Source organism: Perca flavescens, chromosome 13, assembly GCF_004354835.1.
Source record: "Perca flavescens isolate YP-PL-M2 chromosome 13, PFLA_1.0, whole genome shotgun sequence".
Lineage (NCBI taxonomy): Eukaryota > Metazoa > Chordata > Actinopteri > Perciformes > Percidae > Perca > Perca flavescens.
In genome coordinates, this window is record NC_041343.1 from 31,688,934 (window position 1) to 31,706,082 (window position 17,149).

A 17,149-nucleotide genomic window follows, 5' to 3' on the forward strand; every position below is an offset into this window, starting at 1 on the left:
TTTTCGTCTATCGTGTCAGGATTAAGACTCTGAATGTATAACTACAGTTGTATGTATATGCAGTTATAGTAACAGAAAAGCAACAAGATTTTAAAAAAAACTCTAAGGCTTTCCTCATCGAAGAAATTTTCTTGATTTAAATCGACAGATCTGTAAAACCAAGTTTCTCCGCAAAGAATCATGCAAAAGCCACACTTTAAATCTATAAAGCCAGAGATGTTTAGAAATGTCTTGAAAGTGAGTAATTCTGCACGAAAGAAGCATATAAAATGACTAAAGAAATCGTAGTCGACTCAGAGGGAGCATTCCTATCATGTATGAAACTGAATTTAGGTAACAAACATACTTATTTAAACCGTCCACTAACTTATTTTGTGCTAACTTTTAAAAATATATTTTCCTTAATCAAACCAAGTAGTTTTGTTTCAATTTACCGTGAAACTAAACATGTCTACATCACAATAACATTGACAAGCTGTAATGTGACACAGAACTTTGTTATTCTGAACTGTAATTATCATGAATTTGTTACAGAGGCATCCAACATATTAAGTCACCGTGTCTGATTTTCTCCATCACTCAACTATATTACAAAAACAGCATTATTTCTTTGCTTAAAATGGCATTTAAAGATTTCCAAAATGTCCCAGGAATGGCTGTTTCCAGAAACAATGTCCGAATTTCACTATGAAGAGCTTTCACTGGAAGTAATTCTCATAAAAGAAGACAAATCAATGTGCTTCAACATTCGTCAATCATGAAATCCTTCAATGAGATTAGGAAAAATGTCCAAAGAAACACTTTTGAAAGGGTAAAAAAAATCTTAGAAACTTCAGGAAGAGCATCAAAAGATAGATCCCTCTCCGAGGACAGACAGATACATCGATGTTGAACATCTCTCAGCTCCACAAACTAACTTTCATTCGAGAGAAGGCAGAAACAGAGACACATATAAAAACGTGACAAATAACTCAATAACTACTATATCATTTGGGTGAATCGACACTTAAAAGCTTAAGTGTGCACAAGATTAGATTTCTTTCTGAACACATTGTCCTCCACTTCAGTGAGAACTCTTCTATAAAGCTGTGACAGAAAATTAAGAATACTTTCATTCACATCAAATGCATTCGAGTGAAGGCAGAAACAAAAACATTGCAAATAAATCTATAACTGCAATATAATTTTGGTGAACCGACACTTTGAAAGAGTTTGAAGATAAGTCAAAAGTGCAAGTTTTGTGCCCAGATTAGATTTCTTACTGAAATACGTTAGGGTTAGGGTTATCCTCCACTTCACAGAGAACTCTTCCACAAAGCTGCGACAGAAAATAAAGAAAATATTCTTCTCACAAGATGCTGTAAATTCATTAAAACACAGATTGTATTACACACGTATGAGAAAGCACAACCTCCCTCCACCTCAGACCAGAAGTGAAACTGCAGACACTTTTATTTGGCCCTCAGTTGCAGCGTCACACGCTGACAGGTCAACTTGTTGCCTTGTCAACTTGTTGCCTGGCACCCATGCCCTGCCAACATTTTTATGTGGGGCACATGTGGGTAAAAAGTGGGCAGAATCATTGGCCCCAGGTGGGATTGTCAGATCACACCCATATGGGATTGTCCGCGGGTTCCATGTTGGCCCCAAGCCAATTGCCCATGTGGGTTTACGGCAGGATTACACCAGGTTTTAGATGGGCCACAGCTGGGCAAAACAGACAAGACCCATCTTGGTCCTAGCTTTAAGTCCTACGTGGGGCCTACATGGGGACAGTATGGGCTGAAATATGGGTTGCAAGTGGGATTGTCCGTGGGTTCCATGTTGGCCCCAAGCCAATTGCCCATGTGGGTTTAAGGCAGGATTACACCAGGTTTTAGGTAGGCCCCAGCTGGGCAAGATATGCTTTAAAAAAATTCTAATTGAGTACCGAGTACAGTTTGAATAAACATCCAACCTAGAGCTGCAACAGTTAATCAAAGGAATAAATTATTAATCACCAACCAGTTTTATTATTTATCTAATTTAAAAAATGGCCACATTCTCTGATTTCAAATTTTCTGCACTCACTCATATTCCACCACTGCTCAGTACTTTTTAATTTGGCACTGGCTGTCTGGATGCCCTTCGTCCTCCTCTGTCTCTTGCCCCAATGAGCCATTTCGACAGTGCCCTCTCTGCCTCCTGCTGGTTCACCAACGAATTCTTCTTAAGAGCCTTTGTAAAACAAATTTGGTTGACAGTATGAGCTAACATTAAAAACATATTCTCTTTAAACACCATTTAGAATTAAACAATGGCCAACTTCAGGGCCATATTGGCAAAAGTATAAAGTATATGATGGATGATCGTTATGGATTTTTAGCACAAGAAAATATTTATGAAGTACTTGAACTTAATAATACATTTTATTACTCCCTCATAATCATAATTAATAGGGTTGGGCATCGAGAATTTCAAATCTGATCAGGGGTTCCAAATTTAACATGCGCAAGTTTAGGTTTCCGTAGCGGCCAGGCACTTGTGGTGTTGCAGCCATGGAGCACAGTAAGCGGTGCTCTAGTGTGGTTTTATTTTAAATTGAAAAAGCCCCGTCACACTGCAACCCACCATTGAATCTAAATAAATCTTTCCTCTTATTTGTGAAATAAGCATGTGAACCGTTTCAACTCCACCCCTCAAAGAATCAGAATCAAGAATCGATAAGAACCGGAATCGTAAGTAAGAATTCGAATCAGAATCGTTAAAATCCAAACGATGCCCAACCCTACTAATTAATATATAATATCTGTGTGAGGTGTATACACATTATCATAAAATAAAATGATGCACATTTTTTCACATTAAAATGCCAAAATGCACTAAAAGCAATAACTGATGAACGAGGCTTCAATGGTACAATGCAGGCTTCAGATTTGAAATGCAAATAGAACCAGCATTATTTGGGTAAAAAAAGTTGTTATTTATATGTTGATTTAAGTTTATTTAGTATTAAAAAAATTAGATGAGCAGTTTTCAAAATAGTGTAGTCCAGGACAAAGAGATTCCTTGCATTTTTCCTCTAATTTACTTTAATTTGAAAATGCCACGGTGCTCAATACCTTACTGGTGCATAGTCAAAAAAAAAAGTTACACAGATACAGGGATTAAAGCAAGAAAAAATAATTTCACTGAAAAAAATGTCAGGCCATATCACACTTTTTTTTGCCGTCAGAAAGGTCGCGTCCATAGATTTTCATGGGCTGCTCAGCCCAACAGCTCTTCTGTTCTCTAACACAGCATTCAAGTTGTAAGAAGGCTTTAACCTACACAACCTAAATACTTTAGACCAGGTGTGTCAAACTCATTTTCCCAGAGGGCCACACTGGAAAAAGAGAATCACACCGAGGGCCAGACGTAGAGAGTTTATTGACGTGCTTTTGTTTCATTGAAAATGTCAAATATCTTTGACTGTATTACTTCACCTCACTATTTTTACATCGCTGTAGTGCTGTAGTCATTTTTGTATGTTTTTTTTCCCCCAACTTCTTTATGGCTTTCTCAGACGTTTTTGTTGCCTTTTTATTTAAATTGTTGCCTTTTTTCAAATTTTTGTCACCTTTTCTGACTTTTTTTTTTAATACTTTTTTTTTGCATTTTTGTCTACATAAAGTCCTACATAAGTCAGCAAAAATGTTCCTTAGCCATCATAGAATGTAGCAAATCAAGCAAATTTTTTTACAACAATCTTTCGGTATAAATATGGAATTTCTGAGTCTCAAAGTCGGCAAATCTGCCAAATTCTGCTTTTGAGTGTCGCGTAACTGCAGTTAAAAAAAACACTTTGCCGTGTTTTTGGTTTTGGCGCACAACTATAGGTGGGCCAAAACCTATTGTGAACCGAAATTGATATGCAGGCTGGATTATATTCCGCAAGGGGCCGGATTTGGCCCGCGGGCCTTGAGTTTGACACATGTGCTTTAGACCAAGAGCATTTTTAAAGGAAAAGAGTGATTTTGAACAGCTTTTCTATTGTCAGTTTGCTTTTATGTAAAGTTTTCAATCTAATAAGCTTAAGACTTTTATAAAAAATAAACCATCTACTAACTGCTGAGAGGGAATCTAACATTATGATATAGTCTAGTCAGTAGCACACAATAGACTGTGCAGGTTAGGTTACAGGTTAAATTTAAGTTTACTTAAACTTACTTTACTTAACGACAATTATGAGATACTTGTACTTTACTTGAGTATTCCTATGTGATGCTGCTTTATTTTTCCACTCCACTAAATCTCAGGCGGAAATATTGTACTTTCTACTCCACTACATTTATTTGACAGCTTTAGTTACTTTTCAGATGATTTGACACAAAATATATTTTAATATTCTATTCTTTTGTTTAAATTCTCTGCTCTTTCCTTTTCTTTTTTAAGATTTCTATGCACTTTAAATGTGCTATATAAATAGTGTATTATTATTTAAAAAACATTTGATACAATGGTATGATGCAGTAGTTAATAACTTACCCAAAGTACAGTATATATAAAGGGCCCAACACTAATGAAGAACATTCAAATCTCTCATGTTTGTTAGTGACACAAGCAAAAAATAAAATATACTTTAATAATATAACACTGCTGCACAATGAGTACTTTTACTTTTGTTACTTTATGTACATTTTGCTGCTATACTAATGTATTTTTACTCTTGTAACATTTTGAATTCAGGACGTTTACTTAATTGAGTATTTTCAGACAGCAGTATTTTTCTGCTTTTACTTAAGAACATGGTTCAAAATTGGCACCATCTACTAGCAAAATGCTGGTAAAATATATAAGTGGCTGGTAGATTTGCTTCACTCATATGTCAAAAAAACAATGGTAATCTATTGAGTCCATCCATCCATCCATCTTCGTCCGCTTATCTGGTATCGGGTCGCGGGGGGAGCAGCTCCAGCAGGGGACCCCAAACTTCCCTTTCCCGAGCAACATTAACCAGCTCCGACTGGGGGATCCCGAGGCGTTCCCAGGCCAGGTTGGAGATATAATCCCTCCACCTAGTCCTGGGTCTTCCCCGAGGCCTCCTCCCAGCTGGACTTGCCTGGAACACCTCCCTTGGGATGCGCCCAGGGGGCATCCTTACCAGATGCCCGAACCACCTCAACTGGCTCCTTTCGACGCAAAGGAGCAGCGGCTCTACTCGGAGCTCCTCACGGATGACTGAGCTTCTCACAAAAAAGATTGAGGCGCATTTCACCTTGTTACAGCACACCTGACTTCTGCTGCTTTCATGTCTACAGTCACAGAGTTATTAAGAAGGAAAATATAGCCTGTAGATTTTAATCAGGGTTTATACCCTGTTTTATTCTGAACTGAGAATGCTTGACATGTCCATGTATCATCATGTCTGTATTTACGTTAATTATGAATATAAATGATAGTCCACCAATGTTTAACTGGGATTTTGATGTTTTTAAGATGCAAACAATAAATGCAACAGAGTTCAGCAGAAAAAAAAAAACACATCAAAAAACACAGCATTAGAAAGCTGTCTAACCTTTGGCCAGTACTGCTTGAACACCCTTTGTGCTCTAAAAAAAGTTGTTTCCCCAATATGTACATGCATCAAATTTGGTTTGTCAAATCTTGGGGCCAAGAGTGTGTACCCAAAATTTGGGGTGAGCATAATTGTAGAAAATACAAAAAATAAAATTACTAAAGCAACATAGGCCCCAAATATTATTACCAAGGTCCACCCCATGCCGACTTTGCCCACTTATATCCCCTATGGGGCCCCTAGAGTTGGCCCACATGGGCTTACCATGTGGGGCCCATGTTACTGGAACAACATGGGCCCCAAATAGTATTACCAAGTTCCAACCCATGCCGATTTTGCCCAATTATGTCCCTTGTGGGGCCCATATAGTAAACCCAGATGGGCTTCCCATGTGGGGCACATGTTACAGAACCCACATGGGGTCCACATAACTTGCCTACTTCCAGCCAATGCCCACTTAGCCCAATCTTATCCCTTACAGGGCCCACATGTTGAAGGAACCATATGGGGCCCAAGAAATGATACCCAGTTCCACCCCATGCCCACCCTGCCCACTTATATCCCCTATGGGGCCCCTAGAGTTGGCCCACATGGGCTTACCATGTGGGGCCCATGTTACTGGAACAACATGGGCCCCAAATAGTATTACCAAGTTCCACCCCATGCCGATTTTGACCAATTATGTCCCTTGTGGGGCCCATATAGTAGACCCACGTGGGCTTCCCATGTGGGCCCATGTTGAAGGAACCATATGGGGCCCAAGAAATGATACCCAGTTCCACCCCATGCCCACCCTGCCCACTTATATCCCCTATGGGGCCCCTAGAGTTGGCCCACATGGGCTTTCCATGTGGGGCTCATGTTCGGTAACCCATATGGGGCCCACATAAATTGCCTACTTCCATCCCATGCCCACTTTGCCCGCTCATATCCCATATGGGGCCCAGACAATTTGCCCATGCCCACTTGGTACCCATGCAGCTGCTTTGTAACCCATATGGGGCCCACATCTACATGTTGGCTGCGCATTGATACTGAGCATGTGTATCTCCTGTAGTTTGTTTTTAATTTTAGATATTGGCATAGAGATTGGGCACCAATGAGTAAGTAAGTAAAGTTTATTTATATGGCACTTTATAAAAAAATGACACAAGAATACAAAGGAAAACATGAAATCAGACTGCCATAAAACCGTAGCTTAATTGTGTTTTAAGCCCCCAACGTCGAATTCAAGGCAGCGCTGCCTGGAAGATGACGGGGGCTAAAACACCAAATACCAAAAACAAAGAAGTAAAGTTTATTTATATGGCACTTTTCACAAATAAAAATTAGTCCTTCAACCAATCAGACCAAAGATCAGGGTGACGTAGCAGTGACAGCGGCATCAAGAGGTTGCTGCGCTTCGGTGGCCCTCATGTTGAATGTAAAAAAAAAGCTGCTGGCCGTCGCTGCACTATCGTCATTGTGTAAAGCCTGCCTCAATGGTTGTGATTGGTGACTCGATTTGGAAATATTGGAAAGCCATGACGATAGTGTGAAAAACTCCATCACTACCTTGTTAGCCAGTTCCTGAATGGGCGCATGTGTGAAGTGCCGTGAAGCAATTTGTTACCTTGCAAGACCTGATATCACGCGATACTTCCTGGTGCTGAGGCCGGTGGCTCGCCGGCCGTAAGTCGCAAGAGTGGCGTTTCCACTCACAGGCGATAGGGGGATGCGAGACGACCACCATTCATCTCGAAAAAAAGTCATATAATCATTCCAATGACTCCGAAACTGTTCAGTTAAGGTAAATTAAGCTAAAAACGCACGGTAGATTATGACCCGTTTTGATAGTAACCTCACCTTCGAACAGCATGTCAATCAAATCACCAGAACTGCCTTTTTCCACCTCCAAAACATTGCCCGTCTCCGCCCATCACTTACATTCTCTACTGACGAAATCTTGATCCGTCTCTTCATTACCTCGAGAATTGATGACTGCAATAGCATTCTATATGGTTCGTCATCCAAAGTAGTAAGTAAAAAAACTTCTATACATCCAGCACTCTGCTGCTGCTCGTCTGATCACCAATTTACGCTCCCCTGACCACATCACTCCAGTCCTCCAGAACCTCCACTGGCTCTCTGTCCCACAAAGAATACAATTCAATGTCCTCCTCACTGACAAAGCCCTTCACAACAAAGGCCCCCTCCTATCTCACCGACCTGCTTCACCACCACACTCCTTCTCGCAGCCTCCGCTCCTCAGATGCCAACCTACTGTCGCCACCCTGCCCCCTGTATGGAAGTATCTCCCCAAATGCATCCGCGATTGCAAAAATCTGTGCATGTTCAAATCACATGTAAATTGTAGTGAGTGAATTGTCATAGTAAGTGTATTTCATTTTAAAAACTGTAGAGTGATCAGTGTACGTGTACTCAGGACATCTCGGCCTTTAATTTCAGTTTTCTAGTCTCTTGTGAGTTCAATTTTGGGGGCTCGTCCGAAATCAAAATGACATGTAACACACTGTACCTTGTATGTATTCCAGATGTTTTTTTGCCAGTGCACCACATTCAATTCAATTCAATTTTATTTTTAGTATCAAATCATAACAAAGTTATCTCGAGACACTTTACAGAGAGTAGGTCTAGACCACACTCTATGAATTCCAAAACCCCAATTACAGTAATTCCCTCAAGAGCAAGCATTAGCAGTGGCTGTTGCAACAGTGGTGAGGAAAAACTCCCTTTAGGAAGAAACCTTTGCAGACCCAGACTCTTGATAGGCGGTGTCTGATGGGGCCGGTTGGGGGTGTGATGAACAGTGGCAAATAATAGTCACATTAAAGAAAATGGAACAGTGACTTAGAAGGTAGTCATGGAAGTTCATAACAGGGCACATCGTGTCATACTGAGTTGTGCAGTCTCCAATACCGGGACCTGACTACTCTGTGCATATGAACATCACAGCAGGGCGTAGCGGATGTAACGTGGCACTGCAGAGCAAGAAAAAACTCCGGGGAGTAAACTCCCCAGAGCGAGGTTAGTAACCAGCATTTCTGGGACATACAAAAGGAAACAAGTGAAAAAGAGATGAGAGAGCAGCTCAGTGTGTCATAGGAAGGAAAGAATTTCCCCGGCAGTCTAGAATTATAATAGCATAGCTAAGAGAGGCAGGTTAGCTTAGAGAGAGGTGCCGGATCGGGCTTGAACTCTCCCCGGATCGGGCTGTACTGGCCTGCTTCCCTCTACTCTCACTATATATTGATTATATGATAAATAAATCTAATGACTACGAAGAGAAGCAGGTGGGCTGGGTTAGGCGGACGCTGCAACTCCTCACTCCTTAACTATAAGTTTTATCAAAGAGGAGGGTTTTCAGTTTACTCTTAAATGTGGTGATGGTGTCTCCCCCTCGAATCCAAATTGGGAGCTGGTTCCACAGGAGTGGAGCCTGATAGCTGAAGGCTCTGGCCCCCAGTCTACTTTTAGAGACTCTAGGAACCACAAGTAGCTCTGAGTTCTGTGAGTGCAGTGCTCTAGTGGGACAGTAAGGTACTAAGACCTCATCTAGCTATGATAGTGCTTGACCATTTAGAGCTTTGTAGGTCAGGAGGAGGATTTTAAATTCGATCCTAGATTTCACTGGAAGCCAGTGCAGAGAAGTTAATACAGGAGAAATATGATCTCTTTTCTTCATTCTCGTCAGAACACGTGCTGCAGCTTTCTGGATCAGCTGGAGAATCTTAAGGGACTTATTTGAGCAACCTGATAGTTTGGAATTACAGTAGTCTAGCCTGGAAGTAACGAATGCATGGACTAGTTTTTCAGCATCGTTTTGAGATAGGATGTTCCTAAATTTGGCAATGTTACAAAGATGGAAAAAGGCTGTTGTGTTTGTTTTAAGTGGGCGTTGAAGGATATATCCTGATCAAAAATGACTCTTAGATTTCTGACAGCGGTGGTGGGAGCCAGGTCAATACCATCCAGAGTACAAATAGCAAAAAATTGCCGGTGCAACACGGATGTCTTCTACTTGATGATTTTATTTCTTAAGGTGCATAACAGTGACTAACGTTTCGATGTATAGTTACATCTTCATCAGAGTCCTTGGAGAGAATGGGTAATGGAGCCCTTAATAAGGATCATCAACAGGTGTGATTGTAGAGTAGCTATGTCTTTAGATAATGAAGTTCAGAGGTGCTTGGGTCCCATCACAATAACTTCATAGGTCATCCATGATTTTATATATTTAATGCACGCTTGAAATTTAGCTAACTGACCACTTTTGTCTGGCTTAATTGACAGATAGAATTGGGTGTCGTCTGCATAACAGTGAAAGTTAATTGAGTGTTTCCTAATAATACTGCCTAGAGGAAGCATATATAAGGAGAATAGAATTGGTCCAAGCACTGAACCTTGAGAAACACCATGGCTAACTTTAGCGTACTTGGAGGGTTTATCGTTAATGTTAACAAATTGACTGCTGCTGTTTACTTTTGAATTCATGGTATTTCAATACCAAATTGCTGGAGTGTGTTAAGAATTCTCTAAAAGACGTGTTCGTTCTGATTTCTGGAGGAGGAAGGAGAGGCTGGGGGAATTGAAAGTTAACTAAAAGGTTTAATAAAACAACACGATGAAAGCAACAGTCAAAAGACAATTGTTACACTGCAGCTGACAGCGGACTGATCTCATGCTTCTCCTTGCGGAGTTACAGAAGAACAGTCCTGAATCATTCTCCGGATTACACATTTATTCCCTTCCCTCAGGATAAGGACACACCTCTGAATTTAGGTTTACTACAGGTCACAGACTAAGGTTGATTATCTTGGTAGTGCTGATTATACTCAAGTTTACAGAGTTTGCATTTCCTTTGTTCTAACCCAGACGTGGCACCAGGAGGTTGGAGACTCAAAGAGACGTTTCTCTTTATATGTTAATAGTTGGTTTTAACCTAATCTATCTGTAAGAAACAGGAAGAGAGGGAGAGAGAAATAGCCATCTGTTTTTACCTTAGTAGGCTAGTCATTCTAGATTCCATTCCTATTTTCATAACCTGACTGCAGCATACAATTTATTATTTAAAACATAAAACATAAGCATGGTTTTAACGTTTTATAACCTAACAAGGGCCCATTTAATTAAAACTAACAAAACTAAGATAATGAAATTAATAATGAAAGCAATGACTGAATAACAATACAATTTCAATTTTTTTTTATAAAGATCATTATTGGGCATTTTCGGCCTTCATTTTGATAGGACAACTGAAGACATGAAAGGGGACAAAGAGGGGGGGGCAACGACACGCAGCAAAGGGCCGCAGGTCGGAGTCAAACCCAGGCCCACTGCGTCTGAATACTGAAAATACATCTCTTAAATTTAAAATTAGTTTTTATAGGTGTAAATATCTTTCATTAAACATTAAAAGCCACAAAATACACATTTCATTTTAAATTAAAGATACAAACTAAATATGTATTATAGAAAATGACTGTATTTTTTAAATCTTTTCCAGGATTCTTTGTCACCCCAGCTGACAAAATATTATTTTCTACAGTGTATCTCACAACAGTGTTAGTAATTTACCTTGCTCAAACAGTACCATGATTTCACTGATTCTCTCAAATTAGAGCTGCATTTAGAACTATTAAATTAATCTGCAACTATTATCGGTTTGAGTAATTTTTTAATGGAAAAACAGTAAAACTTCTCTGATGCCAGCTTGTTAAATGTGGTTATGTTCTAGTTTCTTCTCTTCTCTGTGACAGTAAACTGAATATCTTTGAGTTTTTGACAAAACAAGACATTTGAGGATGTTATCTTGGATATTGGGAAACACTGATCCACATTTTTCACCAATTTTCCGACATTTTAGAGACCAAACAACTAATCAATCTATCCAGAGACTAATCCACCCATTAATCGACAATGAAAATTATCTTTAGTTTATAAAAGATACAAGTGTAGAATATACAAGTAGGAGAGAACAAAACATGCAACATGTCAAGTTACTTTATTGTTATGAAACAAAGTTTTAATCATGTGCCGGATCTCTTTATTTTGCAGACCGTAGATAACTGGGTTCAGGGCCGGCAGGACAACGTGTCCGACAACGGATGCCACTTTCCTGAGGTCTGCCAGAAGAGGGAAGCGGTGCAGGATCACAATGAGGAAGTGGGACACCACGAGGATGACGTACACAATCAGATGAGTGGCGCAGGTCTGCAGCGCTTTGCTGTTCAGAGCTTTGTTTTTACTACTCAAACACACCATGGCGATTCTCAGGTAGGTGAGTGTTACGCTGCAGAGGGACGAGCCCAGCAGCACCACCGTGTAGCCGAGACCGTAGATGTTATTGATGAGAATGCTTTCACAAGACAGTTTGAACAAGGACGGGTTGTCACAGAACGGGTTGAAGATAACTGACCTGCAGCGTGACAGGCGGATGCTGAGCCCCACGAGAATTGCCACCAGCACGAAGATCGTTCCCCACGCTGCCACTGACAGCGACACCACCATCCTTTTGGTCATGACGGCCGCGTACCTCAGTGGGTTGCAGATGGCCACATAACGATCAAAAGCCATGATCATGAGCACCGTGTGAGAAGTACCCACATGGAGATGAACACAAAACGCCTGGAAGGCACAGTCGATGTAATGAATGTACCGTTCTGAGTCTGAAATTAAAAGATCTCGGAGGACATGAGGTATCACTATTGTCGCCCCAAAGACATCGTTGATGCTCATGTTGCAGACGAGCAGATACATGGGCTGCTGGAGGTTCTTGCTCCGTAAGATCAGCACCACCAGGCCAATGTTGGACACTATGATGAAGATGTAGATGAGGAGGAGGAAGATGAAGGTGGGAATGAAGGACTGGGAGGTTACGTTTAACCCCTCTAAGATTAGAATATCCCCAACAGAAGTGTTGTTTTCCATTTCTCGTCTATCGTGTCAGGATTAAGACTCTGAATGTATAACTACAGTTGTATGTATATGCAGTTATAGTAACAGAAAAGCAACAAGATTTAAAAAAAAAACTCTAAGGCTTTCCTCACCGAAGAAATTTTCTTGATTTAAATCGACAGATCTGTAAAACCAAGTTTCTCCGCAAAGAATCATGCAAAAGCCACACTTTAAATCTATAAAGCCAGAGATGTTTAGAAATGTCTTGAAAGTGAGTAATTCTGCACGAAAGAAGCGTATAAAATGACTAAAGAAATCGTAGTCGACTCAGAGGGAGCATTCCTATCATGTATGAAACTGAATTTAGCTAACTAACATACTTATTTAAACCGTCCACTAACTTATTTTGTGCTAACTTTTAAAAATATATTTTCCTTAACCGAACCAAGTAGTTTTGTTTCAATTTACCGTGAAACTAAACATGTCTGCATCACAATAACATTGACAAGCTGTAATGTGATGCAGAATTTTGTTATTCTGAACTGTAATTATCATGAATTTGTTACAGAGGCATCCAACATATTAAGTCACCGTGTCTGATTTTCTCCATCATTCAACTATATTACAAAAACAGCATTATTTCTTTGCTTAAAATGGCATTTAAAGATTTCCAAAATGTCCCAGGAATGGCTGTTTCCAGAAACAATGTCCCAGTTTCACTATGAAGAGCTTTCACTGGAAGTAATTCTCATAAAAGAAGACAAGTCAATGTGCTTCAACATTCGTCAATCATGAAATCCTTCAATGAGATTAGGAAAAATGTCCAAAGAAACACTTTTGAAAGGGTAAAAAAAATCTAAGAAACTTCAGGAAGAGCATCAAAAGATAGATCCCTCTCTGAGGACAGACAGATACATCGATGTTGAACATCTCTCAGCTCCACAAACTAACTTTCATTCGAGAGAAGGCAGAAACAGAGACGCATATAAAAACGTGACAAATAACTCAATAACTACTATATCATTTGGGTGAATCGACATTTTAAAAAAGCTTAAGTGTGCACAAGATTAGATTTCTTTCTGAACACATTGTCCTCCACGTCAGTGAGAACTCTTCTATAAAGCTGTGACAGAAAATTAAGAATATTTTCATTCACATCAAATGCATTCGAGTGAAGGCAGAAACAAAAACATTGCAAATAAATCTATAACTGCAATATAATTTGGGTGAACCGACACTTTGAAAGAGTTTGAAGATAGGTCAAAAGTGCAAGTTTTGTGCCCAGATTAGATTTCTTAGTGAAACACGTTAGGGTTAGGGTTATCCTCCACTTCACAGAGAACTCTTCCACAAAGCTGCGACAGAAAATAAAGAAAATATTCTTCTCACAAGATGCTGTAAATTCATTAAAACACAGATTGTATTACACACGTATGAGAAAGCACAACCTCCCTCCACCTCAGACCAGAAGTGAAACTGCAGACACTTTTATTTGGCCCTCAGTTGCAGCGTCACATGCTGACAGGTCAACTTGTTGCCTTGTCAACTTGTTGCCTGGCACCCACCCTGCCAACATTTTTATGTGGGGCACATGTGGGTAAAAAGTGGGCAGAATCATTGGCCCCAGGTGGGATTGTCAGATCACACCCATATGGGATTGTCCGCGGGTTCCATGTTGGCCCCAAGCCAATTGCCCATGTGGGTTTAAGGCAGGATTACACCAGGTTTTAGATGGGCCCCAGCTGGGCAAAACAGACAAGACCCATCTTGGTCCTAGCTTTAAGTCCTACGTGGGGCCTACATGGGGACAGTATGGGCTGAAATATGGGTTGCAAGTGGGATTGTCCGTGGGTTCCATGTTGGCCCCAAGCCAATTGCCCATGTGGGTTTAAGGCAGGATTACACCAGGTTTTAGATGGGCCCCAGCTGGGCAAAACAGACAAGACCCATCTTGGTCCTAGCTTTAAGTCCTACGTGGGGCCTACATGGGGACAGTATGGGCTGAAATATGGGTTGCAAGTGGGATTGTCCGTGGGTTCCATGTTGGCCCCAAGCCAATTGCCCATGTGAGTTTAAGGCAGGATTACACCAGGTTTTAGGTAGGCCCCAGCTGGGCAAGATATGCTTTAAAAAAATTCTAATTGAGTACCGAGTACAGTTTGAATAAACATCCAACCTAGAGCTGCAACAGTTAATCAAAGAAATAAATTATTAATCACCAACCAGTTTTATTATTTATCTAATTTAAAAAATGGCCACATTCTCTGATTTCAAATTTTCTGCACTCACTCATATTCCACCACTGCTCAGTACTTTTTAATTTGGCACTGGCTGTCTGGATGCCCTTCGTCCTCCTCTGTCTCTTGCCCCAATGAGCCATTTCGACAGTGCCCTCTCTGCCTCCTGCTGGTTCACCAACGAATTCTTCTTAAGAGCCTTTGTAAAACAAATTTGGTTGACAGTATGAGCTAACATTAAAAACATATTCTCTTTAAACACCATTTAGAATTAAACAATGGCCAACTTCAGGGCCATATTGGCAAAAGTATAAAGTATATGATGGATGATCGTTATGGATTTTTAGCACAAGAAAATATTTATGAAGTACTTGAACTTAATAATACATTTTATTACTCCCTCATAATCATAATTAATAGGGTTGGGCATCGAGAATTTCAAATCTGATCAGGGGTTCCAAATTTAACATGCGCAAGTTTAGGTTTCCGTAGCAGCCAGGCACTTGTGGTGTTGCAGCCATGGAGCACAGTAAGCGGTGCTCTAGTGTGGTTTTATTTTACATTGAAAAAGCCCCGTCACACTGCAACCCACCATTGAATCTAAATAAATCTTTCCTCTTATTTGTGAAATAAGCATGTGACCCGTTTCAACTCCACCCCTCAAAGAATCAGAATCAAGAATCGATAAGAACCGGAATCGTAAGTAAGAATTCGAATCAGAATCGTTAAAATCCAAACGATGCCCAACCCTACTAATTAATATATAATAGCTGTGTGAGGTGTATACACATTATCATAAAATAAAATGATGCACATTTTTTCACATTAAAATGCCAAAATGCACTAAAAGCAATAACTGATGAACGAGGCTTCAATGGTACAATGCAGGCTTCAGATTTGAAATGCAAATAGAACCAGCATTATTTAGGTAAAAAAAGTTGTTATTTATATGTTGATTTAAGCTTATTTAGTATAAAAAAAATAGATGAGCAGTTTTCAAAATAGTGTAGTCCAGGACAAAGAGATTCCTTGCATTTTTCCTCTAATTTACTTTAATTTGAAAATGCCACGGTGCTCAATACCTTACTGGTGCATAGTCAAAAAAAAAAAGTTACACAGATACAGGGATTAAAGCAAGAAAAAATAATTTCACTGAAAAAAAATTTCAGGCCATATCACACTTTTTTTCTGCCGTAAAGGTCGCGTCCCATAGATTTTCATGGGCTGCTCAGCCCAACAGCTCTTCTGTTCTCTAACACAGCATTCAAGTTGTAAGAAGGCTTTAACCTACACAATCTAAATACTTTAGACCAGGTGTGTCAAACTCATTTTCCCAGAGGGCCACACTGGAAAAAGAGAATCACACCGAGGGCCAGACGTAGAGAGTTTATTGACGTGCTTTTGTTTCATCGAAAATGTCAAATATCTTTGACTGTATTACTTCACCTCACTATTTTGACATCGCTGTAGTGCTGTAGTCATTTTTGTATGTTTTTTTTCCCCCCAACTTCTTTATGGCTTTCTCAGACGTTTTTGTTGCCTTTTTATTTAAATTGTTGCCTTTTTTCACATTTTTGTCACCTTTCCTGACTTTTTTTTTTTTAATACTTTTTTTTTTTGCATTTTTGTCTACATAAAGTCCTACATAAGTCAGCAAAAATGTTCCTTAGCCATCATAGAATGTAGCAAATCAAGCAAATTTTTTTTACAACAATCTTTCGGTATAAATATGGAATTTCTGAGTCTCAAAGTCGGCAAATCTGCCAAATTCTGCTTTTGAGTGTCGCGTAACTGCAGTTAAAAAAAACACTTTGCCGTGTTTTTGGTTTTGGCGCACAACTATAGGTGGGCCAAAACCTATTGTGAACCGAAATTGATATGCGGGCTGGATTATATTCCGCAAGGGGCCGGATTTGGCCCGCGGGCCTTGAGTTTGACACATGTGCTTTAGACCAAGAGCATTTTTAAAGGAAAAGAGTGATTTTGAACAGCTTTTCTATTGTCAGTTTGCTTTTATGTAAAGTTTTCAATCTATTAAGCTTAAGACTTTTATAAAAAATAAACCATCTACTAACTGCTGAGAGGGAATCTAACATTATGATGTAGTCTTTCCAATTTCTATCCAACTTAAAAAAATAACATTTCTATTCTGCCCCTCAGCAGGTAGCATCTCTGTGCTTTTCCTCCGGTTGATTCAGTAGCACACAATAGACTGTGCAGGTTAGGTTACAGGTTAAATTTAAGTTTACTTAAACTTACTTTACTTAACGACAATTATGAGATACTTGTACTTTACTTGAGTATTCCTATGTGATACTACTTTATTTTTCCACTCCACTAAATCTCAGGCGGAAATATTGTACTTTCTACTCCACTACATTTATTTGACAGCTTTAGTTACTTTTCAGATGATTTGACATAAAATATATTTTAATATTCTATTCTTTTGTTTAAATTCTCTGCTCTTTCCTTTTCTTTT

At 39.6% G+C, this 17,149-nt stretch overlaps 1 protein-coding gene across 1 annotated transcript; it reads right to left on the bottom strand.

Annotated features, from left to right (window-relative positions):
• Window positions 1–11,530: 11,530 nt before the first annotated feature.
• Window positions 11,531–12,532, bottom strand: LOC114566249 (olfactory receptor 5B17-like). Its single transcript, XM_028594577.1, has one exon. The coding sequence runs from the start codon at window positions 12,464–12,466 to the stop codon at window positions 11,531–11,533; it is 936 nt and encodes a 311-aa protein (XP_028450378.1). The 5' UTR covers window positions 12,467–12,532.
• Window positions 12,533–17,149: the final 4,617 nt, after the last annotated feature.